General features: G+C 35.6%; 2 protein-coding genes and 1 long non-coding RNA gene across 3 annotated transcripts in view; 2 read left to right on the top strand and 1 right to left on the bottom strand.

Annotated features, from left to right (window-relative positions):
• LOC134746679 (uncharacterized) overlaps window positions 1–26233 on the top strand; it is a 368384-nt gene that overhangs the window by 339504 nt on the left and 2647 nt on the right. The gene's annotated exons all lie outside the window — the stretch shown is intronic.
• Window positions 711–1902, top strand: LOC134746594 (putative peptidyl-prolyl cis-trans isomerase dodo). The gene is made up of 2 exons (XM_063681021.1): window positions 711–862; window positions 1278–1902. Exon 2 carries the CDS (start codon window positions 1279–1281, stop codon window positions 1747–1749), a length of 471 nt encoding a protein of 156 aa, XP_063537091.1. The 5' UTR covers window positions 711–862; window position 1278; the 3' UTR covers window positions 1750–1902.
• Window positions 5030–24441, bottom strand: LOC134746368 (uncharacterized). Its single transcript, XM_063680740.1, has 2 exons — window positions 24383–24441; window positions 5030–6347 (listed from the first exon to the last, which is right to left on the bottom strand). Exons 1-2 carry the CDS (start codon window positions 24403–24405, stop codon window positions 5336–5338), a joined length of 1035 nt encoding a protein of 344 aa, XP_063536810.1. The 5' UTR covers window positions 24406–24441; the 3' UTR covers window positions 5030–5335.

Here is a 26233-nt window from a genome sequence, read left to right as displayed (position 1 = left end):
GAACGTGGCTTAATGTTTCAAAAATGAAGATATAGATGGCCCTAAATACTAAAACTAGTAAATTTACAATGAAAAAGTAAATAAATAAAATAACGCCATGGATAGAAAAGTTTACATTAATATATGTAATAATAGTTTTCCTTGATAATATAAAAAATTGAGTTAGACCAAGATATAGTTGGTCAAACCAAATTGTCAGTAAATAAGATAAGAACAAGAAAAACTATACTCATCCTTTTCTTTTAGGTGCTAGTACTAGTGTAAGACAAAGATAGTGTGATTCTCTTTGTCTATGTTTGAAATGAGACAGTCCTTTGACAAACTATATAATGGCGTTATTCATAAACGAGTTACTGGCCGGAATTAGCTATATATGAATCGTTTGTCTTTATCTGTTATTTTGACTAATGTATTTGTGAGAAAGGGGTAAAACATAATTTAACTAAAGCAGGCTCGTAAAGTTTTATGAATAAGGGGGTAAGTCTGCAACGATTTTCGATAGCACATACACCATCGATAAAAAAAGCCTTAATTGCATGTGGCGCATGTTACCATGCTTGTACCGACTAGTTTAAGTTTGAGCTAGCAACTAGCAATACTTATTTTTTATTCTGCTGTGTACTAGTTTATCTCATTTTGTAATGGCTATGTGTATTTTTATGGGTTTTTGTGTAATGTTTATGAATGCGACTGAAGGACTTGTATGGTCATGAAAAAAAAACTGTCAAGTGTCAACTGTCATTCCGACGAAAGCGCGTAAACTCCCATAAATGTTGCATTTTCTCTTTTAACACAAATTTGTGCGTGCTATTAATTACTATTTTTATTTGGGACGCTATCTGCTTGATTTGGAGTATACAAGGTCAGATTAATATATTTTTAAAGTGTATGTACACTATAACACACTGTTTATTAAATTTCATCTAGAATAGGTTAGTTTGTTTGCGGCTAACATTTTGTATGTAAACATTTGTCAGTTTACTATTGTACTATTTTCCTGATGAACCAAAGCTTTACCTAGTTTTCACGCTTTACTTTGTTCCCCGTTTCCAGCAGAGCCGTTTTTTTAACTTGACATTTATTCAGAAAGTAATTGAAAAACAGTACACTGTCAATCTTTTTGACGCGTGTCTGTGTAATTTCATCATTGCTAACGTTCTTATCACAAAATAAGACCATAAATACTTAATATCAAATGTTGAATAAACTGTGTTTACCAAACTCAACTTGTGAAATTATTTGTGACAATCCACCACAACCATGCGCAAACATTGCAGAATGTCTCAAGACAGCGACGCTCCACTGCCCGAAGGATGGGAGATGCGCACCAGCCGATCTACTGGCATGACATATTTCCTCAACAGTTACACAAAGAAGTCACAGTGGGAGCGGCCAGAAGCCCCTGCGGACCCGGGTGAGATCCGTTGCTGCCATGTCCTGATCAAGCACGCTGGCAGCCGGAGACCGTCATCGTGGAGAGAAGAGAAGATAGACCGAACTAAAGAGGATGCTTTAGATGCCCTTAAGGGATATCGCAAGCAGATAGTTTCCAAAAATGCTCAGTTTGTTGATATTGCCTCAAAGTATTCAGATTGCTCATCGGCAAAGCGAGGAGGTGATCTAGGAATGTTTGGGCGAGGCCAAATGCAGGCTCCATTTGAAGAAGAGGCTTTTAAGCTTAAAGTTGGACAACTGAGTAAGCCTATTGAGACAGAATCGGGATTTCACATTATTTTAAGGACTGTCTGAGCTAAGTTTTCCTTTTTGAATGTTTGATTATGACTGTATGTTACAATGATTTGTTCGGTTAGTCTATGACATTTCATATCTCTATTAAGATCTACTTACTTAAGTATGAATTTTTTCTCCTGTCTGATAATGAATAAAAATTTGGCAATAAAGTATATTTCAAAATATGTGTTGTTTGTTTGATTATGCTTTGGTTCACCATGAACATGGTATTCTCTAATATAATGTTGAATGTAATGAAATTTGCATTTATAAAATGTGAGCATAACAATGTTATTATCTTGACCCTTGGGAGCATGCATAAACTGAAAGGGAGCCCAGGAGCTCCATGTCAATTGGTGTGAAGTATTTCACTCAATTGTTTGGGCACTCGGCTCATACCTGCTCTAAGCTGTTATTAAGGCACAGGCTTATGATCAAGGGAGAGTGCCATATGACTCATTAGTTAGAAAATATGTGATTAACACCGGACCAAGCTAATTCTGCATGACAAAAAATGATTTTATTGGTAGTAAGCAAGTACAGATGAGTGTTAAGTCCCTAACTTCTGAGCTATGTAAAAACCTGTGTTACAGAAGTCAGTGTTCTCTGCCAGACAATATAAACTACATAGAAAACAGGAAATATTATGGCTCATCAACTACTACAATTAGTCATTTTTTTTTTGTGACAATGTCATCAATAATGTTAAATTTCTATGAAAAAATGATGTATTTATATAATGAAACTCCGTCACCTTGTTCTATTCAAGTCAGTTCAAAAGTGCCATACCAAGTGCCTAGGGGTCCTAGGTCTCTAAATCCGGACCGTCAAGGGTAGCTGTCAAGCATTGCTTAATAGTATATCAATTCTGTGGTTACATGTTTTAGAGTAAAGACCCAAGAACAATCCATACTTATATCATAAATACGAAAGTCTGTCTGTCTGTGTGTTAGGTACCTCTTCACGCTTAAACTGCTGAACCGATTTAGTTAAAATTAGTCATAGAGATAGTTTGAGTCCCGGAAAAGGCCATAGGATAGTTTTTATCCCGAAAATCATCCCTTAACCTTTTGACCGCCAAAGACGGTAAATCACGTCGTCGACATTTTGTGCCACTCACGCCGCCGACGTCATTTGCCGTCCAAACTTAATTTATCAAAGACTCTTTAATAAATAACTATATTTCTTTGTTTGTATTTGCATTATTTTATTTTGCCCTTCTACTTTATTGTATAACTTTATTACAATTCAACTATGAATAGAAGGTTAAAAAAAACAACATTATGTTATAATACGACTTACCCAGTAAATAGCATAGCTAGCCACGCCAAAAACGGCACTTGACGTCGCCTAGTGATGTGACCGAGTCATGGAGGAATAATATTATTATATGAAAGTAACAATCTCCTAATAGAAATCGTTTCGCGCAGTTCCGACAAACACGCTAGCGCCATCAATAATAGATATGGCTTAATCCCATACATTTTGTAATAGGAGTTGTTTTTGCTAAAATAACTGCTATTTGTGCTGTTACGGTACTTGTTTTCGTGCTTAATTTAAACAACTTGGTTTGAAAGACGGTACTGACCTTTTGTGATAATGTAACCCCTTATGCATTTATTTTATTGTAACGATACTGCAGTTTGCTAATTAGTAGGTAATAATAATCGACAACGGGTTTGCACATCTCTGAGTAACGCGCACTTATCAGTGTTCCGTGCGCCCATGACGGCACTTCACGTCCGATGCCTGACGTCACCACCAAGTAGTGATGTGGCATTATTGAGAGATTGGAGTGGAAGTTACAAGTACATTTTGATATTTAAATACGTTATTTAAAGGTTTTTAGTAGAGCTAAAAGCCAGAATTATCTAATATTATATTGTAAAACACCTGTGTAGTGGTTCTTCTAATCTAAGTATGTCAAAAACGAAATCAGTGAAAATATCGATATCCTGTTTTGTAATCACTATTGTTCTCTAAGGTTTTATTTTGCTTCATTGCGGTGTCACGTCGAGTTACGTCAATGCTTGGCGTTCAAAAGGTTAATTTATTTCAATTCCACCCTTTCTACCTTCCGACCCTCTTAACCTTTTGAACGCCAAGCATTGACGTAACTCGACGTGACACCGCAATGAAGCAAAATAAAACCTTAGAGAACAATAGTGATTACAAAACAGGATATCGATATTTTCACTGATTTCGTTTTTGACATACTTAGATTAGAAGAACCACTACACAGGTGTTTTACAATATAATATTAGATAATTCTGGCTTTTAGCTCTACTAAAAACCTTTAAATAACGTATTTAAATATCAAAATGTACTTGTAACTTCCACTCAAATCTCTCAATAATGCCACATCACTACTTGGTGGTGACGTCAGGCATCGGACGTGAAGTGCCGTCATGGGCGCACGGAACACTGATAAGAGCGCGTTACTCAGAGATGTGCAAACCCGTTGTCGATTATTATTACCTACTAATTAGCAAACTGCAGTATCGTTACAATAAAATAAATGCATAAGGGGTTACATTATCACAAAAGGTCAGTACCGTCTTTCAAACCAAGTTGTTTAAATTAAGCACGAAAACAAGTACCGTAACAGCACAAATAGCAGTTATTTTAGCAAAAACAACTCCTATTACAAAATGTATGGGATTAAGCCATATCTATTATTGATGGCGCTAGCGTGTTTGTCGGAACTGCGCGAAACGATTTCTATTAGGAGATTGTTACTTTCATATAATAATATTATTCCTCCATGACTCGGTCACATCACTAGGCGACGTCAAGTGCCGTTTTTGGCGTGGCTAGCTATGCTATTTACTGGGTAAGTCGTATTATAACATAATGTTGTTTTTTTTTAACCTTCTATTCATAGTTGAATTGTAATAAAGTTATACAATAAAGTAGAAGGGCAAAATAAAATAATGCAAATACAAACAAAGAAATATAGTTATTTATTAAAGAGTCTTTGATAAATTAAGTTTGGACGGCAAATGACGTCGGCGGCGTGAGTGGCACAAAATGTCGACGACGTGATTTACCGTCTTTGGCGGTCAAAAGGTTAATGAAGTGCCTAATAATTTGTGTACATAAGCAATTAAGAATATGCTCAAATTGCATGATTACTATTACACTTTATCTAGGCGCTATTCTTACTCTAGCTGCGGTTACTAAGTCCACGCAGACGAAGTCGCGGGCAAAACCTAGTACGACTATATAGGAAGTGGGAATATTGCGAGATTAAAGCATCTTTTTTGACGTAAAATTTTAAGGTACTAAAACAAACATCAACTTAATTAACTCTCTTTAATTTTCTAACAAGATAGCTCAATAAATAAGTACAATACGACACCTTAACAATGTTGACTTAGTGCATTTTTCAGTTCGCTGTCAATCGACAAACCCAGCCTTTTTGTCGACGACAAATTTTGTAACTCCCGAACTTCCATCTGCTTATTTTTAACTTAATTATGGCACTAAATGCTTATATAGCAAGCTAGATAAAACCCTATATAAAGCATTTGAAAGATCACGATGCCTCTAAGAAAGGAGTAATTTTTTAATAGTCCGGAAGTTACATGACAGTTGTTCCATTTTACAGTGCTTTCATCGATTCTTCCTTCGCTTCGTCAATATTATTATTCCTGATAAGTAAAATGGCATCTAAAGTATCCTCCTTCACGTTGCCTAGAGCTGGTGTCCATATGGGTCCAATTATGGGTGCCGTTCGCTTCCCTCCCCATTGGCTAAATATGACCTTTCTTTTGCCGTCGCTTTTCAAATTCAAGTCCACGTATGGATGACCCGGCTTAAACAAGGGTGGTAAAGCTGACAAGAAGTTCTTAAAGGGTAACGCTTCGCGTACGTGATCTGATTGAGCGCTCATAACTTGAATTTTGATCGGATGTCGCTTATCTAATGATGGTCTGAATTGGTAATCAGTCATATCTGCCGGTTGGTCAGAGGGCGAATAGTTGGATAAGATCCGAGTGAGCGCTGGTATGGAAGTTGAGTAAATTACCCTCTTAACTTTACTGCCGGGGTGGTATATCACTTGTCCGCTCCTTTTTCCTCCCCACGGGCTAAAGCGCACCCGTTTGGGCATGCTGGGCTCCCTGCTGCGAGTGGCGCGCTTCCAGGTCCACATCTGATCGACGTTGACGCCTCCCGCCCGCTTGCCGCCCCACGGGCTAAAGCTCCTTTTCCGAAGGCTCAAAGTCTCCGTATTCGTGTCATTATCTGAGTTGGACTCTTGGTTTATTTGGGGTGTAACGGCTCTCTCTTCAGTTTCAGTATGTTTTTCGCTGTCTAGTATATTGGGTAACCAATTTTTTGATTCTTCATTTATGGTTCGTCGTTTGCGATCGGCGGGCGGATAGTCTCCGCTTGGGTAAAATCGGTTGTACACGTCCGTGTTGTCGATGGGGTCGCTCTGCACGTTGAATTCGCCTTGGAGCGGGGGGTTGTAGTAGTTGACGTACGGGACGTGGGCGTTGAAGGTTGAGAGGCCGGGGGCTACGAGCGCGTCTGTCGTGGGCCCGACGTTGATGTATTGCAGGCTTACTGTGCCCAACCAGGACAGCAGAAGCCAGTAGTGCAACATGCTTCTGCAAAAATTAAATAACTTTGATCAACTAATTGCAAGTACTAGGCAGGTACTCTGCTAAGGTTTACATTAGAAATAACAAACTATACATAGGTATTACATTGTTCGTCCCGCCAAAATACACAAAGTCTTTTGAGTTTGACCACATATAGTATAGATTCATAGAATCTTTTCGACGCGATTGAATAAAAAATGTAAAAAATTCAAGCTGGCGGTAATTATCTCCAATTTTGACTACAGATTTATGTTAAAGGGCATTTCGGAACCTTTAGATATTTTTTATAGGGTGTCCCAGAAGTATAGTTTGTCAAAGGACTGTCTCATTTCAAACATAGACAGAGAGAACCATACTATCTTTGTCTTACACTAGTACTAGCACCCAATAGAAAAGGAGGAGTATAGTTTTTTTTGTTCTTATTTACTGACAATTTGGTTTGACCAAGGTCACAGGTCACAAACCAAATCTGAAAAGTCTTACTGGCTGGAAATTTTATATAAAAGAAAATAAAAGTTTTGGTGTCATGGCATCTATTCTGGCTTTCTTATCTGTCATTTAAACCGGGATTTTCGTTATTGCATACATTGCATAGGTTAGACCAAGACAAGTCTGCACCGATTTTGATAGCACACGCAGTGTAAGTGTTTTTTATACGTCATAATTTCATAGAAGTTCGACGTTTAAAATAACACTTGCACTGCGTGTGCTATCAAAATCGTCGCAGACTTATCTTGGTCTGACTCTGTTAGTTTTTCAGAATGACAAACAGGGAATGAAGCATTTGCTATAAATAGGATTATTCATAAAATAAGAGTGTCATAAGAAAGAGTATACAATTTCTTCTAGAAAGAGCTAGACAAACTAGTGTATGTGGAATTACAATTGTTACTTTTAATGTTTAGGACTGTCTCATTTCAAACATAGACAGAGAGAATCATACTATCTTTTTCATACACTAATACTAGCACCCAAAAGAAAAGGATGAGTATAGCTTTTTTTCTGTTCTTATTTATATACTGACAATTTGGTTTGACCAACTAAATATTCAATAAAATACGTCTCGTTACTTCTGGAACACCCCACTATTATGTTTAGAATTAAAATGAAAAACACTAAGATTGCTGCCAATTTTTACAGTTTTCATATGAAGACCAAAAATGAAGAAATTCAAGATGGCAGCCGTTTTTTAGGATTTTTAGGAGTCATGAGGGGCCCTTCGAATGCAAATATATTTGTTTGTCATTTTAGGAAACCTAAATTATTTTTTTTACCACGTTGATGATGATAAATTTAAATGGACCCGGGATGTCCTTAAACTATGTCCAAAAGAGAGGTATGGCCACTGTGAATGTCATCTAGCTTTATGTGGTAGGGCACAGCACAGCGGATGTCATTCCAGATCTAGAGCAGAGCCCAACTGGAGAAGTACCTCAACCTTACAGAAAACCGCAGCCAAATAACACAAGACCCTAGTGTCGTAGTGTTCCTGCCGGTGAGTAAGGTTTTATTTTACTTATTTATTAAGTACATCGTTTTTGTATTACCTACATATATTGCATTACAATAGTGCAAGGTTGCCAGAGCTCAATGAGGGTGCGGTGTGTTGAGGTCGACAACGCGCATGTTACGCATGTAACACCTCTGGAATTGCAGGTGTCCATAGGCTACGGTGACTGCGTACAGTACTTACCATCAGGCGGGCCGTATGCTTATTTGCCACCGACGTACTCGTAGTATTAAAAAAAAGGCACGCCTGATAGTTAGCTATGTATATACCTAGCGGCTCGATATGACCGCCGATAGGCATTTAGCCACCGGCGGCGCGCCGGTCAAAATCGGTCGGCGGCGTGGCCTTGAAACACCTTTGATTCATGAAAAATAATTCAAACCAACATTTTACCGAAAAAACATGTTTTTGCTGTAAGAAAGTTATAAAATAAGTGCACTTTTTAATTTCAAGGATCCTTTATTGAATAATGGTACGAAAATAGTTATTTGTTATACAAGTGTCGAATTGAAACACGAGCAAGCGAAAGGACTTGCTCCATTGCACTAACCCGAGTTAACCGGTTAAACCTGGAGTTACCATGGTTACCAGTACAATTTGACAGGGTTAGTGGGATGGTGCAAGTGGGCCTAAGTGAGCAGTATATATATTTTAATTTTAATATTCGATAAAATCAGATCTGACAAGTGGGCTGATTTTCATTTTGTTGTCGTGTTATTTATTCGTCAGATTATTATAAAATTTGGTGGATAAATAGAGTTCCCTAATCTGTACATATCTAATAACCACAATTTCACCGTAGGTAGGTATGCTCTAGAAGATCTTCCACTGAGTTACTAAAACGAATGGTACATTTATTCGTAACTCAAGGGTAAGTGACATATAGGTACATATTTTAATTTATGTTCAAAATTGGGATTTCGCATTTATTCCACCCAGAATGAGAAGTTCTTTAAACCAGCCAAATTGTATCCAATAAAAACGCGGACAAAAAATCGACAACAAATCAAAAATCGGCCTAACTTAGTGGTAGTCGTTATAATGAGGCGATTAATTCCTATAATTTGTGTAGCAGTCATTCAAGCCGCGGAATTCCGTCATGTGCCATTTTTCAAAACATTTCCCGATCACAATAAGCAGGTCGATCTCGAAAGTCGTCAATATTGCTTGTTTGCCGAACTCGCTGACAATAGCGGCTATCGGAATATTAAAGTGCTGCAAGAATACGGCAAGTAATCCACATCGTCCGATCAAACATTACTAAGACCTCATTAGAATGAATGTCGTTTTCCTTGTTTATGCGTAGGTACAGGAACTGTCGGGAAACTCGTGAAAGTGGGGTCCCCTCATCTCGCATAATATTGTTTGTCAGAAATACACGTATCGCAAAAAATTTAGTCGAATTATACTTTCGCATAAATATATACTTGCCATAATAGTAATTTCGTATAATAGCGCTGAAACCGCGCAGTAAAGGCGGGGCTTCCAGCACATTAGCTGAGACTGTCCTATTGTCACGTAGATATGTAATCTGAACTTATTTATACATAAATTGTCTAGATTACGTATAGCATAAGTGTGTAAAAATAATTTGAAAAAAAAAACCCTTGTTGTGGCAATAAATAATTTATCTATCTATCTATTTATAATATTCATTTGGCAGAATTTTCTAAGTCGGTTCGGTTAAGGTTTTCTGCCAAATAATATTATGCGAAAAGAAATTCTGCCAAGTAATATTATGCGAAAAGCAGTATGCCAAAAGTATTTATGCCAAACGATATTTCTACCAAGTAACATTATGCAATAAAAAAATATGTCAAAAGACTTTTTGCAACACAATAGGGAACCCGTGCATGAAAGTGACAGAGACTTATCCGTTTCGCTTCCGAATCTCCAGAATAATAGGGAATATTACGCGAAACTGCCTTCTGTGGCGCCACTGCCACAATCTGAGGGTCTAGTTAGTTAGTTATGCTGGGCATTTTCCGCAAATCGACATCCAATGTGCCTATTTTGCGTGAAACGAGGTAGCGCTACTCTAACCACCCCAGCTCCTCCACGAAGCCTAGCAAAGTCTTTAGGTTGCTAGTTGCCACTTTTAGTGTGCATGGATTACCTAGGGATTTGCTCCTATACACTTCTACCTGTTTACAGTCTAGGAGAATATGTTTTGTTGTTTCTTCTTCTTCCATGCACGCTCTGCACATGGGGCTGTCAGTTTTACCCATATTATGTAGGTGTTTGTTTAGTGTGTTATGTCCTGTTATTAATCCTACTATTTTACGTAGTTGGCTTCTTGGTGTTTTCAGTAATATTTTGGTAAGCTTGTGGTTCAGTTCCGGTAGAATTTCTTTGGTTTGCCTGCATGTCTTCAATTCACTTCAGTACTTGTTGTGCAGTTGTCTGTGATGTTGTTCTAGCTGGTTGTGTATGTAGGATATTGGTAGAGGCATAATTGGCTCGGGTCCATATGCCGGTGTTTCTGAACCTTTCCTGGCCAGTTCATCCGCTGCATCGTTTCCTCTTGATCCACTATGCCCCTTTATCCATTGTACTGTCACTTTGTATATCTGAGGGTCTATCGCGAAACAAGAAAATCGAAATTTCGTTATATGACATCTCTGTCACTTGCATATTCGAGCGATAAAGAGGCAGATAGCGAAATTTCGAATTCGCGTTTCCCGGTAGGTCCTCTGTAAACAAACCGTCTTGAAGAATCAATGTCACGAATTAATAAATCAATGTCATATTTTATTATCTCTGAAAACTTGTCAAAAAGCTGTTAAAGGTACAGTATGTATAAGTTACTCTATGGTTTACTAAAAAGGCTAATGTTTAAACAAACCAAACTGACGACCGGGGTCGTAAAACTTCTCATTCACACTCGCGTGGTCGTAGGTAGGGTGAGAGAGATAGTGATATGACCCCGTTCGTCAGTTTGGTTTACGTCTACTATAGTGCTGCACTCTGTTGGCAGAACATTGCAGTAATATCCCCTATGAGCCCGTCATCATTGCGGCATACAACTGAAAAGTCATATTATATTGTGTCATACATTTTTAGCCATAATATTTGATGACATACTCAGCAGTTGTCATATATTTTTTGTGCATATAGGTTTTAATTATAATGAATCAAATGTCATACCAGCTAAAAGCATATTTATATAAAACCTTTTCCCTAATCTCCGTCCAAACACTTAATTCGACGGAGCCCCGCTCCCGCGGGGCTCCTATTTCTGCGTGGTTTGTCCTTCGGACATCTAAAGAAACCTAACGAACCTAACCTACCTACTATTTACATTAATCAATATCTATGATTAGTTTATTTTATAAGTTACTCCTACTGGAGGGGGCTCCTCTCCTTCGATCTCCTCTTTTATACGGTCTTTGTGTGGTTATGATTATGACTAAAGTAATATTTGCTTCATGGGTTCCTCACAACCATACATATTTATTATTCATGCTTTGTAACATTTATGAAAAAAACATATTATGACCACTAAATACATATATTACTTAATTTTTTATGTCTATATTAATACTACAACAATTCGAACAACTACTGCAATACTTCGAACGAAAAACAATTATGGATATCAAGCAGATGCCTTAAAATTGTATGCGAATTAAATTAACGACTATAAAAATTATGACATAACTCATTTATGACAAAAACCCAGTTATGCTCTAGAATAATTCTGACTAAAGATTTTTATGACTTACAATGTTACACATAAAGTGTTATGACAATTAAAAATATGACAACAGTTGTTATGCGACCAGAGGGAGTCCCGTATAAATCAGTATAATCATTACTATTGTTGTCCTACTGATTCTCCAACTTTTGGTCTTTGTCACATAAGTAGAACCCGCTTAATACGATTTCCCGCATAATACGCCATTTTACGCCGGTCCCTGCAAGTTAAGGCCTGTTTTCATACATTTTATCACCCAAGTTCAAAGAAAAGGAACTGGTGACGCAGCAACCGTGTGATTACACGAACCATTTCGAGCTACTTTTGACCCCTTCAGAACTTGAAACACACATGACATTTATTCAAGCTCCTTAGATTTCAGAAACGTAGCTCAAACAGTTATTGATAAATTAACGTTTATAAACCGGCATTTTTGTGACTGACTGACTTAAAGATCAAAAACCTAACCCACTTCCAGATGACCTAGAAACTTGAAATTTGGCATCAAGGTAACAGGTGTTTATAGAGGAAAAAATCTGAAAACTAAAAATTATTGATGTCGATGGAAAAAAGATCGTATATTGATAATTATTAGACGAATTTTGACTTATAGATCAAAAACCTCACCCACTTCCAGATGACCTAAAAACTTGATAGGTACTTGGCATCAAGGTAGACTGGTAGGTGTACAGGAACTACGGACGGCGGCATGTGTTCGAGGCAGCGCGAAACATATCCGAAATTAATTTACGGAAATTAACTAGAAGTTTTACAAGAAGGTGCCAAGCGTGCATACGAATCGGGGAAAGCAATTCGAGCACCTAATTGTAAAATTATTTTAATAAATCAATTAAACTTCAACCTGTATTTTCTTTGAACCTTTATCAACTCAATGAGATCCTTAAAAAAGGAGATAAGCATTTTCCATCTCTTTCTTTTATGCATTTGGCAAATACTGAATGAGCGTTTTTTTAATTTCTGTATCCAGAATGAGATATCTTAACATAAATTGTTATTTTTACTAAGTATAGCAACGCATTGCAGATGATAATACTTCCTATTTTATTGCAGGAAGGCAGTTTATGTATCATACCATTTTTGAATCTGCATAACATGCTCAATAGCTTGACGTTATTTGTTGATTACTTTTCTAGTATTTTTTTTACGACAGGTGGTCAACGTCGAAATTAATGTTTTGCTGTGAATTGTTGAAAAAATGTCAAGATAAAACCAGTACTTTTTGAATTTTACATTGTTTATCGATGAATTACCTCTTCTGTTATCTTAATTAACTATTTATGACGCCGTACACATAAAAAAACTAACTTCGAGACTTTTCCGAGTGCACACTGGCACTAACAATGTTAATAAAAACTTTTATAAAAAAAGATAAACCGACTTCAAAAAGGATGAAATAAAATATTATCCTCTGTAGGGTTCCGTGTTTAAGTATATGCGTTACCAACTGATATGTTTGAAGTCGGTGCCAAGCCAAATTTTGAACCATACATACATAGTGATTGGTGCAATTCGATAAGGATGCGGCTATATAAGTATGTACTTACGTTGAATTGAACAGAACACACGGTTGAACCTTCTTGGCGCAGTTCGTACCATGCTTGTCGGCACATTAGTGTAAATCTAATGCGTTTATTTGTCGTCGTATTTTTAAAGAGCATTTCTTACTAATTCTTAAACATTTAAAACTTTCGCGTTTTGAACACATATTAAATCACATTTACAAACCTGTGTCGAAACGTCGGTAAATAAAGGTAACAAAATAAATTCGCGATAGACCCGTTTGTAAATGTGATTTAATTCTTAAACAGTCCATAGCACGCAAGTGTGGGATTGGGACTGAGTTATTTTCTGTCGCTTATCCAGAGGACTACATTTCAAAATATAAAACAATTCAAGGAACCTTCATGCCAAATTTCAGCTAAAGCGGTTCAGTTGTTAAGCCAAAGGTAACAAAGAGGCAGGCAGAATTACTTTCACGTTTATAATATTTGTACAGTTGTAATGGGATTTATAGACATAAAGCTGATTATTTTTGACTGGTATTGTTACTACTTGGCTTGGCACCGACTTCAAACATATCAGTTGGTAACGCATATACTTAAACACGGAACCCTACAAAAGATAATATTTTATATCATCCTTTTTGAAGTCGGTTTATCTTTTTTTATAAGTTTTTATTTTTCCATTTTTAATTTTAAGACATTGTTAAGAGCGTGACGCATAAATGAAAAACATAATCATGTTTAACTCTAAATTCGTAAACTTTATTAAATAATCAGAATTTCCTCGAGTCCGTCTGGGAAATCATTCCTGTCACTAAATCCATTCTCCGCCCCGCCACTGACCAAATCCCTCAAACCCCCCGATCACTCAACCTCACAGCACATCAACCCCTGATCACTGAACGTCTCGACCCTAAACCACCAACCCTTCAACCGCCATTCCCCGACCCCTAACCCCAGACCCCTTAACTCCTAACCCTAACCCCCAATCCCTTAACTCCCAATCCCTCAGTCCCCGACCAATCAACCCATCTCCCCTCAACCCCCAACCTCAAACCCCCCAAACACTAATACCCTCTACCTTCACCTCTCACACTTACCTCTCACCTTAGTCTCTGGTTGTTTCCAACACTACCTACATCCAAAATCATAATACACATACGAGGGAAGTTCCACATTTCATCCGTGGTCTTCATCATCAGTAGCCTAAACAACGAGTTTGACATTGATATATTCGCTATCGTGTGCGTAACTGTATGTTTATACATCTCGCTCGTACTGGCATATTAGTGTACAAAGTAAGTTACGAAGACGCTAGCGAATATTTAGTGTCAAACTCGTAGTTAGGCTACAGTTGCACTACATCAAACTGGTGGTTTTTGGGAGGAAATGCTTGAGTTACTTTAGAAAACACCGAAATCACCATACACGTGCCTTTAAAAATTAAAGAGTTCCCTCAATTCCTCACGGATTCCATCATCAGATCAAAACCAAAAATATTACGAGAACACCTTGGAGGTAACTTCTCTCAAACAGAAAAAGAATTACTCAAATCGGATCATGGGTGCCGGAGTAATCGCTGAAATCATTATGATCATCAAAACAATCATCATCATCAGCTCCACTTCATCAAATTGGTGGTTTTCGAGAGAAAATGCTCGAGTTACTTAAGAAACCACCCAAATCACCATACATGTGTAAAAAATTGAGGAGTTCCCTCAATTCCTCAGGGATCCCATCATCAGATCAGAACCAGATTAATATGGGACCAACTTGGAAGTAGCTCCTTTCGAACAAAAAAAGAATTACTCAAATCGGACTACGGGTCTCGGAGTAATCGGTGAACATACATAAAAGTAAAAAAAAAAAAAAAATAGCCACAACCGAATGCAGAACCTTCTATGAAATTGAAGTCGGTTAAAAATTGACAAAATTCATGAAAAACCTTAATTTGGCAATAACTTGAAAACCTTGCCACTTTTACTGGGGTCATGTTAAGTTGTTTTGGGTCCTCTTGGCCTGGTCTACCTCCAGTGTCACTGTGACGGGGACATCCTGTATGGGTGCCAATGCCAAGTTCTGTGCTGTGTAGAAAATCCTGAAATTATAAAGGATTTGTCTTGGCTAGTTTTTACGTATTTATTATTTCAAAAATTTGGTCTATTGGTAAAAACAAGCCAAGTCAAATCCTTTATAATTTCAGCATTTTCTACACAGTACAGAACTTGGCATCCATATATAGATCTCAATTCTTTTGTCTGCGAGTCAACAACGACACATATTCTTAATATGTATTGAACTTGGCTCTCATTTCACATTGATGTTGTTGTTGGGGTCAACTAAACGGCAAATGGTAGTCACATTTTCCGTTTCCGTTTATAAATTAATTGGTTTATTAGAAAACACAATTCCCCCAATAAGGGCGCCACTGGACGGTCGACGCAGTCTTAAATAAGTACAACTTCGCATTTTGTGATCTTACTTGGGATGGATATTCTAAAACCTAGGAAACTTGGACCAATATTTTTACAATATTATTGCGCTGCCTGTTCTACTCTATTCTCCCTTTCAAAGTTAATAACTTGGAAATAAGCAAAAAGTAAAGTACGTTATTATCATATGATTTTATTGCGTTTTTGTGATTTATGAGAAAACTTGGCAAGTATTTTATTTTGTAAAACCAAAGATAGATATAACTCCGTAATAGATGAATACAGTCTAAGGAAAAAACGTCCCTCGAAATTCACGAAAATTTGATTCTCGATCACATGGCGCCACTACCATTGGCCTACTCTCGTATAGAGGGCGTTGACGGGTTCGTTTGTTATTTAACAATTTTAACGCATATCAGTGAAAGAACAGGTCAAAATCATAAAATTAATTAATGCAAATAAAAAAATCATTTCTCCACATTTTAATACATTTTATCGTATTTTTATAAATCTTCATTTTTAGTTTTAAAGAGTGTCGAATGGTGGCAGTGAATTTACTGTGGTTACAAAATTTACTATGACAGTACCGCTCTCAATCAATCAAACTTTTATTGGTAAAATAGAAGTATTTTATATGTCAACCTCGCCTATTATATCCTCTTTGGTAAAACTAATGTTTACAGTTTGCTGAACGACTTTGTTTTAACGAACAATGTAGTTAATGTTCGTATGTAAGGCAAGTTTGTCCAAGAACCGAGCTTGCTGCGGACTTAAAAACCCTTTGATTTTTTGCAGTGGCAATATAAATATACATTTTCTATTTATTTATCAACAGCCCGCTCAGATGAAAAGACAGACGGACATTGGAAGCTCAATACTAAATTGAAACCCATTGGCAATGTTCGGGTTAGCTAAGAGAAAAGCAAATACTAAGTTATATTCTAGCCCACTCCGAACCATGAAAGAAAACTTCTATCCTGCTGATTGGTCAAATAACAATCCTTTTGCGGAGTTGTTGCTCATTTTGCAAATTATTTATCCGAATAATAAGTAAATACGTTAGTTAGTTGCCGGTAAACCTTTAGATTGCTACGCAAAATATGGCACAAATTATTATCTAAGTACATTCTTTTTACGGAAAGTATTAAATAGCCGACGTCTATGGAAATAATGGTCAAAGAAGCTTTAAAAGTTAGTTTACGGATCTGTATTTTATAAGTTATAGCGTTTCGTAGGTATCTTAAATGTACAGGTAATATGTGGACCTTTCACATTTCGACGGCAATCGCATAAGTTGAACCTTTGATCTGCTCACATTACAGTTTGGTAAAGGGACGTAAACATTAAACCTGGATCGGCTGACCGGGCGGTTTGATACATTTGTATGATATGTTGTAATTTAATAAGTGCCTGATTTTAAAATTGAGCAGAAATATTCTAGATAATATTTATCATGAAAAATATACAATAAGTTAATTAATGCTACCTTGAAGGTCGAAAGCTTACCAAAACTAAGCTAGGTAGGTATTTTAATAATAAATCAAGGTGTGTTTCACGAATCACGATGCGGAACTTCACATAAAATAAAATAGTACATTGTGCAACACGAAGCGTAAGTCAAATATTGCAAACGAGAGTATAGTTAAATCGCGACGGCTTGCCGGAGTGATTTATCACACTTGCGATACAAAAATGATGTATAAAGACAAAAAACTGTTAATTATAATACTAGAAACTTCATGACCCCTAGGGAAAACGCTTTTTCTATAGGTAGTTCCCGCTAAGCCTGCAATGCGTGCAATTCCTTATTTACTGAGCGAGTGTGATGAAAATTAAATAGTTATGTAGGTATCACAAAAATCAGTTTTAATTGATACAGTCTTATGCCGCCGACTGAAGATGCTTTTCTTTTATGATTTTTTTTAATAAGTCATATAAAATTGTTTTTTTTTTCATTGAAATGGTTTATTTTCTAGTCTCCTACTTTAAATTATTGGGCGCTATTATTCTAACGGCGGTTATAATGTTGTTATGCAAATGTAATAAAACGTCTAATTGTATCTCGTCACCGAAGTACCTATTATCTTAAGAGTTCCCAATATTCCCTGAGGAAAGGAATCGCGTGGTATCAACTGGTAAAATATCTAAGAGGACATCTCGGATACTTACTTACCTCAAAATTTATTTAGCGACTATATATTTGAAAAAATACTACACTCGTGACTCGTGTCTTCACTAGTATAAATATATTTTTGTCCATAGGTACTATGAGATTTCATGATTGGTGTGTATACATAGTCTTAGTAAAATGACGAAACAACTCTTAAATAAAGTACAATAATATATCTACCTATATTATCCATAAAAGCCTTTTGGTAGTCTGGAATTCTCTGCGATGCTCATGTCTGATTGCGTGGAAGTTGGTGACAAAGGGGTATATATTTGGAATGCTTTGATAGTGGGTTTCGTATTGTTGTAGGTAGATACTGCTCTATGCACTAGCATGTGCGAACTGTCCAGTATAGGTAGAGGGTATTCCAGACAGCGACGATAAAACGAAGTTGGTTAAAAAAGTAGAATCGCCCCATGCCCAACATCAGGTATATGCCGTGATTGTAGTACTCATTTAGTTTCGAAAATAAATAGTGATCATTTTAATTGGTACATTCGGATTTTTTTTCTTACTAATCAAGTTATCACTTATGTCCGTGTTACAAAGAACTCTTAATACTTACCATTACTAGGGGTTACAATATATTTAAAGCAAATGAAAAACGGACAATTTTAGAATGAAAGCATGAAAGAAAAGGCAAATACTTAATTGTTGTTACACTTTATAACACAATTCTTATTTAGCTACAAGTGGGTAATTCGTACAATTATACGTATTTTCGGTTACATACGGTCCTCAATTGCGTAGGAAACATGATATTGTGTTGATACTATGAGGAATATCAGCATGTTTAGATTGACAATAAATATTATATCACGTTGGTTCTAAGTACATCTTTATATGTAGGTACAACATTTATCGGCCTATGGCATATATAAATAAATTGTAATATTATTTATAGCATAGTATGTCATTTCGTCAGCATATCCTCGTAATGTGAATAATATGTAAAGATAAAGATAGTTTATAATTCAATCAGGTATATTACAATGCGCTTATGAACGTCAAATATAGCTACGCCGGCTCTAACCCTACACCTCTGCCTCGAGAAGATTTAAATCCCCCCTCCATTGGAGAAGGGTATATCAATAAATAATATTTAAATTCAAAAGCACTCAAAAATGTAATACCCTCAGGTATCGATGTTGATGACAGTGGAAATCTAAATTAATTTAGCTGTTTCATACATTTTGGCTGTTCCATTTTCTATGGGAGGGTAAATTTGTTTTCTCGATTTCGTGGTTGGTCCCATAGTAAAAGTTGCTCATTATAATCCCAAAACCTCCCTGGCAACGGGAATGGACTTGTTTTTTAGCCACCCTGTATATTTACTAGTGGTTCTGCTAGCTGTAGACCTCGCGAACCCTCATGGATCCACCATTTTGGACAATTTACAAAAACTAAATCGACTAACTAATCTATAAATCTACTACTATTAATAGACCAAATACTAATACAATTAATTGATTTTGATAGTTTACTATTGTAAAATTATGTTAATGCATGTCACGTTTGTGCTTAGGTTTCAAATTCGCATCGTTTTGTTCTATAGCATATATCTGTGGTTGAATTGAATTAATTGTACAAACAAGTCTTGTCTGAGCAACAATAATGATCTAATTTTAGTAGTGGAAACTGTTTAAGCTTATGTATGTATTTAAGCGTAATTATATATGTGTTATTTTTCGCTGTTTGTTTCCCATTATCAATAATATATATAGACAACGAATTTTTATAACTTTTCTACATGAACACAAATCAACGGAAAAGGATAAATAATGTATACAATAAGGTGGAAAATGTTGTTACATTCTTAAAATGAGTCAGGAAATGTGTGAAGTGTTGTCGCTCGTTTGTTTTCAATCATTAGGTAGGTCCGTATGTTGCAAATGTTGCAATATCAGGAGCCTTGTTGGCATTGCTGTCGTTGTTCACGATCACGATCCCTTACAAAGGGCCTGGCCGTAATGCCATTGTAAAATCGCCCCTGGCTGAAAATCAAATATTCTTAATGCTCGTTTGTTTGTTTAATTAGATATAATTTTACTGAATATTATGCCCTAAATTTTTACTGTTTGCTAAATAAGTAAATGAAAGAAAATCCAGTTTCATTTTTTATTTGACAAACTACGTTATCGATTGACTTGTTCTTAGGATATTTTATAGTCTCTTTCCGCACAGACTACGTGTATTCAAGATACATTAAGTATATAAAGAATAATAAGGGTCCTAACGTTTTTTTTTTAAGTACATAATTTTGGCTTTTCAAGTTTGTATTTTTTTTATTACTGCCTTCGAGTTAGCGACACCTACAATTTTGATATAATGTAGGTACTCAATTTTATGTTCATTCTTATATATTTGTTAACTAATTAAAATAGGTGCAGATCATTTTGTCTATAAAACTACTTCCTCGAATAAACTAGGGTATTAAATTAACTTTAATACCCTAATATCAATCCGGACCCGGTCCGGCCGGATCCGGACGGATTGAAAATCAGTCCGGTTTGCAATCCCAATTTACAGGTTAATTTATAACTACCAACCTCGAGGCCGAATTAAACGTACATTTTGATATCAAGATGATATTTAAATAAAGGATGTATGTATATCTCTGGCGTCCCTATTATGATAGTTCCTTCAAGTCACTTTTGGTGGCGCTTAATTAAAAAAATAATTGAATCAAATTTGTTTTTTCCAGATCGCGATTTTTGCCAGAAGCAATTTTTACCATTTTATTATTTCTCAATTGCTTCCTTTCCCGAAAGCATTTCTAACCATTCGCATATTTTCCCATATTTTTATTTTCCAGTTGCTTATTTTCCTGTTACGTTTTATAACATTACACACAAGTCAATACTTATGCACAAATGATACCACAGTTTGGCCAGTGCTGTTTAGGCTCAAAATACAAATAAGGCCAGCCCAGACGGTGCAATTTTTCGCACAAACTGATTAGACCGCAAAAATTAAAATTAAATATCAAATAAATATCAAATATTTTTATTTTGCATAAAATAAAAATAAAATAAACTCGGACTTAAATAGTCTCGGTGATCCCTATTGCTTCGATTGTAAGGACCAGTCCCCAAACTGGACAATCAAGTTGACAATTTGGTCAGAATATGCGTCAATCTCATCTACCGGCCACATGTACAAAATTCAATCACTTTTCTTTTTATGAAATAGGAGGCAAACGAGCAGACGGATCACCTGATGGTAAGCGATTACCGCCGCCCATGGACACCCGCAACACCAGAGGGGTTGTAAGTGCGTTGCCGGCCTTTAAGATGGGAGTACGCTCTTTTCTTGAAGGTTTGAAGGTCATATCGGTCCGGAAATACCGCAGGAGACAGTTCATTCCACTTTTAGATTCATGATGACAATAGAGCGCTCGAAGTTTAACATTTGCCTCCAAACCTGCATACTAACATCAAAGATAGATATAACTCCGTAATAGATGGATACAGTCTAAGGAAAAAACGTGCCTCGAAAATCACGAAAATTTGATTCTCGATCAGAGGGCGCCACTAGTTTTGGCCTACATTCGTATAGAGGGCGTTGACGGTTTCGTTTGTTATTTATAATTTTAACGCATATCAGTGAAAGAACATGGGTCAAAATCATAAAAATAATTAATGCAAATAAAAAAAATCATTTATCCATATTTAAATACATTTTATCGTATTTTTATAAATATTTATTTTTAGTTTTAAAGTGTGTCGACAGATGGCAGTGAATTTACTGGGGTTACAAAATTTACTATGACAGTACCGCTCTAGTATAAGTTACTCTATGCTAACATCGAAATTTGGCATTTTCACGTCCGCCCCTTTTGATCGGTAAGGTCACAATCTTACAATTGAATCAACCACTTTTCTTGTGACATTCATAAATCGAAATCATTTGTGACCCCTTTATAATTATCACATGGGTCGTATTTGCAATATCTTACTTATCGATATCATTTTATCGACATATACTCGTGACTATGTTTTCTTCGCTATTCCTGGTATAATTTTATCTGTCAATCTCATGTCAATTCAGTTCGCCTAATTCTGAAGGCAAGATAGTTAATTTTGTTATCATCCGCGCGTGCATTTCGCTAGTAGGTAACTTGTTCATAAATCATATTGGCGAGCGAGACGCACGGGCGAATGATAACAAAATGACATCATTCAGATATCATTTTGACATCAAAATGTAAGTTCGAATTGGCCTCATGTTCAAACAACAAATATAATTTAGACCACTGACATAATTTATATAACAAGGGTTGCTTCAAATCCCTTATCAATCAGAAACGATACCTACTCATATGAACCTCTTTAGGTACCTATTATGTATATGTTTTTAAGGCGTTTTTATATACATAATTATAATACCGAGTAGGTAAATAATCAAACATATTTAGGCCATAAATAATTTGTGTAACTCAATGTAAACACTTTATTATCAGACAAATCCAATAAAACAATACCTAATCAGTTACATGAACTTAATGGCTGATTATGAAATTAACTACTCAAGAAATGGATTTAACGCTAAAGTTATTGGCTAGTAATTTGAGATCATTTACGTAAAAGTGAGAGCTTATTTTGTATTCTACTTTTATAGTAGGAGTACTTAGTCATTTCTACTCAAGATCAATTAAAACGGGCTAATTTGTATTGAAATTTTATGCATCGTATTTTAATTAATAAAATATATAGGTACTTACATATTATATAATTTATACATGAGTTCATTTGTAGGGTTCTGTACCTCAAAAGGAAAAAACGGAACCCTTATAGGATCACTCGTGCGTCTGTCTGTCTGTGTCCGTCTGTCACAGCCCATTTTCTCCAAAACTACTGGACCAATCCAGGGGCGTAACTAGAGGATATGGCGCCCGGGGCAGTCACCAAATTTGCGCCCCCTGACGACTGACAAAAGTTTTTCCTGCTGCTGCCTTTTGCCCATTTTGGCGCCCCCCCTAGTTACGCCACTGGACCAATCCAGTTGAAATTTGGTACATATAATATGTAAGTTTATAAACCAAAGACGGATATGTAACGTAAACAAATGAATTTTCAACATGGGGGCCAGTTTTGGGGGGTAAATGGGAAAATTAAAAAATAAAGTTTTTCAAACTATATCATGTTACATATCAAAGAAAAGAGCTCATTTTGAGAATCTGAAATCTTTTTTTTTTGTAATTTTAAAATAAATAGTTTAGGTTATTTAAGAAAATAGCTAAAAAATGACCATTCCCCCCCCCCCTTTATCTCCGAAACTACTGGGTCTACCTATAGATGACAGGAAAACCTATTAGAAATGTGCAGTCAAGCGTGAGTCGGACTTAATAACTTAGTTTTTGACCCGACCCTATGGGTTTTTAAAAACTCACGTTTCACATAAAAAATACATTGTTAAAAATTGTGTAATGTACGGAATCCTTGGAACGCGAGTCCGACTCGCACTTGTCCTGTTTTTTGATTTGACTCATGGTTTCAGCTGATTCAACTTACAATTAAAAACAACCGTAGGTATTTCATTGACATTATGCACAGCATGGCATTTGCAATGACAAAGTGTGGAAATGGAATCATAATTGTCAAATTTCTATGAAAATATGCCGTTTATAATGACACTACCTCACTTTGTTCTATTAAAATCGTCTAAGTTAGCTTAGAGTCTAAGAGTTCGTCTAAGCCTTAGACGAACTCTTAAATCACTTTTTATTCGTATCCCAGAAATAATTTACTGTAGGTGTAAGTTTATATGAAGTACATTAACAAATCCCACGCGAAAGAAATTGCAGGCAACTGTGAATAAACTTAACGTAATATTGTCTTCGGTTACCGCGATAGTTACTCATGAAATAAAACTATGAAAACAACTAACTAACTATGAAACTGTATTCAATATACGCGATATAATCCGTTTTCATAGTTTTATTTCAAACTTAACGTAATAAACATGAAAGAGTTCAGCAAAAGGCAAGTCATAGACGCGTTATCTAGGAATTCCAGGTTTATGAAAATTTAACGTGACTACTTTAAGCGTTTATCTTTGGACTTGAAACGGTTAATTCTCACAGGGATTTCGGTTCTTGGCATAGGATTAAGACGAGCTAAATGTCCGAGTTAATCTTGCACGTATAAATTGATTCTTTAAGATTTCAATGTGTTATTTGGACAATACGTTATAAAGCTATGCTAATTATATTAATTACGATTGTAGAATTCCAGACAAGTTTTGTTATTTGTTATGTTTCATTACAGGTAAGGTGTTAATAAATAAAATCAATAGAAGTAGGCCTGTACATGAATTCAAGTTAAAACGTAATATTAATAATTATGAATTTGTCATTTTAGGGTTTTTGTTTTAAAGATCGCATTCCATACCATCTATAAACCAATGAATTTTCGGAGAATAACTCCAAATAAATACTTTAAATTGTTATCTTTCTAATAAATTTTCACTTTAAACACATGTTAGCAAAGAAAAGAAGAAATTGCCAGTGCTTAGGTTTTTAAATTAAGTAGTTTTTTCTTTTAACAAGACTAATAATAAGGCTAATTGCGTTTCTATATCTGATAGATTTTATAGTAAATACTTGTAACCCGAATAAAATTCTCAACTTTGAACCTTGTCCAATTATGTGTTTTTCATGATACCTAGACACCAAGATGCAATAAATGCTAAGTATGAACCCACTGACCTGTTTGCGCGATGTCCACTCATTACATGGGAGCTGTTTACTGTGGTGTATCGGTTGACAGCTCGGGATGTTATGATCTCGACGCAGGGCGAAGCTACTCTTATATACCTACATCCGAGATGGAGCGTTAGCAGAAGCGAGACTTTCTGTTCGAATTGAATATTTGTTTCAGTTCGAGTTCGTTGATATATTTATCTTTGAATATATACTATAGCTTTGGAGTATTACGTAGATACCTGGTTAAAATAATTATTTGTGATTTAAATCTCGTACAATCGATTCTTGATTATATGTATGTCGTTTAGGTAGAGCAGCCCAGGATCAATTTCATCTTAAAACCTGGATAATAAGATAGCCCCATCGTATTTAAAATCCTTTAAAATAACTGTAAATAAATATTGATTCGATTAGATCCATTTTTTTGATGATTTAAGGTTTTTTTTACAAGTCTTTACAGGGCAAAAACTATAAGTAGGAAAAAGGGAGTAACAAATACGTACTTATTTACATTTTATACATTTTACATTTGTAGGTAAGGTGTCAAAGCCTGAAAGATGAAAACGTCCAATCAATTTATGTAAATAACAATAATGATACGCATCCTTATTTATCTTCTTTGCACGCTTTATCTGTGTTCGATACAATTTAGTCTGAATAACCTGGAAACACGCAATGTAGGTAAATTAGTATATGAATACTATTGTACGTACCTAAGGTAAAAATATAGATACGAACATATTATATGTCAATATATTACCCCACAGTCAAACTAGTTTTGCGTGGCTATGATTATATTAAGAATACTCTGTATTTTATTAAATAAATAAATAAAAATAATAAATGTATGAAAGTAGTCAAGGAAATTGTCCTATTGCTACAGGAAGCAGATGTCCATGTCCATTCTATGCTAAGTGTTTCGTTTAAACGATCATTGATAATTTTGTGATTAGACTAGAAACAAGCATATAGCTTTAAAAAGAAATGTAGTAAATTAGACAACATTCTTGCACATTTATTTGGCAGCATATATATATATATATATGGTTATGGTTAGTAGGTATATATATATATATATATATATATATATATATATTTATACCTACTGACCATGGGCTGAGAAGTAACGTTTTAATAAATAAATAACTTTTTTCGTGTTTTGTTGAAAACATTGTCTACCCCAAACGTGATGGTGATGGCTTCAGCACAGAGAACGAAAATTGTCCTTTCGCGGTTTTCTTCCCCTAATGCTTATCAACGAAATGAAATTGAGTACATATTACTGACTACCTACCATTTCATTAGAAAACGATGGAGTTTAACCAAAAACTGGTCAAAGAATCTGTTGATTTATTTTGCTGTCGTTACCGCTGACCAACTGTTGAATTGCAATGGCACATTCGCGCAGCATCGTAGGTTGATTTGAAACACCCTATCCCTTGTCCCCTTCATTAGTACCTTCATGATTTCTTGGTGAGAACTGTTTTAAAATAATGGGATAAAATTGTTTTTTCTATATATTTTATGGTACTTATTAATCGTTAGAAATAACAAATCATAGAAAAGGAGCAAGCTATGATGGCGCTATCTTTGCAAACCTTTGACAGTTACCAACCCCATTATGTAGATAAATATTTACGAGTTATATATTGATAACGTAATCGTGCAAAATATTATTTATAAGTATATATATGTATTTCTTGAAGCTGCTTGATCAGTAATGAAATAGGTAGTTAGGTATGGGTACCTAAGGCACTGCTTATTCTTTTATTAATTAATTTTGTAAAGTATTGGTAATTTACTTTTACTCTCATTTGTGACCCAAAATAAGTATATACTCGTAGTCCTAAAGAT

The sequence above is a fragment of the Cydia strobilella genome, chromosome 1, assembly GCF_947568885.1.
Source record: "Cydia strobilella chromosome 1, ilCydStro3.1, whole genome shotgun sequence".
Classification (NCBI taxonomy): domain Eukaryota; kingdom Metazoa; phylum Arthropoda; class Insecta; order Lepidoptera; family Tortricidae; genus Cydia; species Cydia strobilella.
This window is presented reverse-complemented; position numbering and strand designations above follow the sequence as displayed.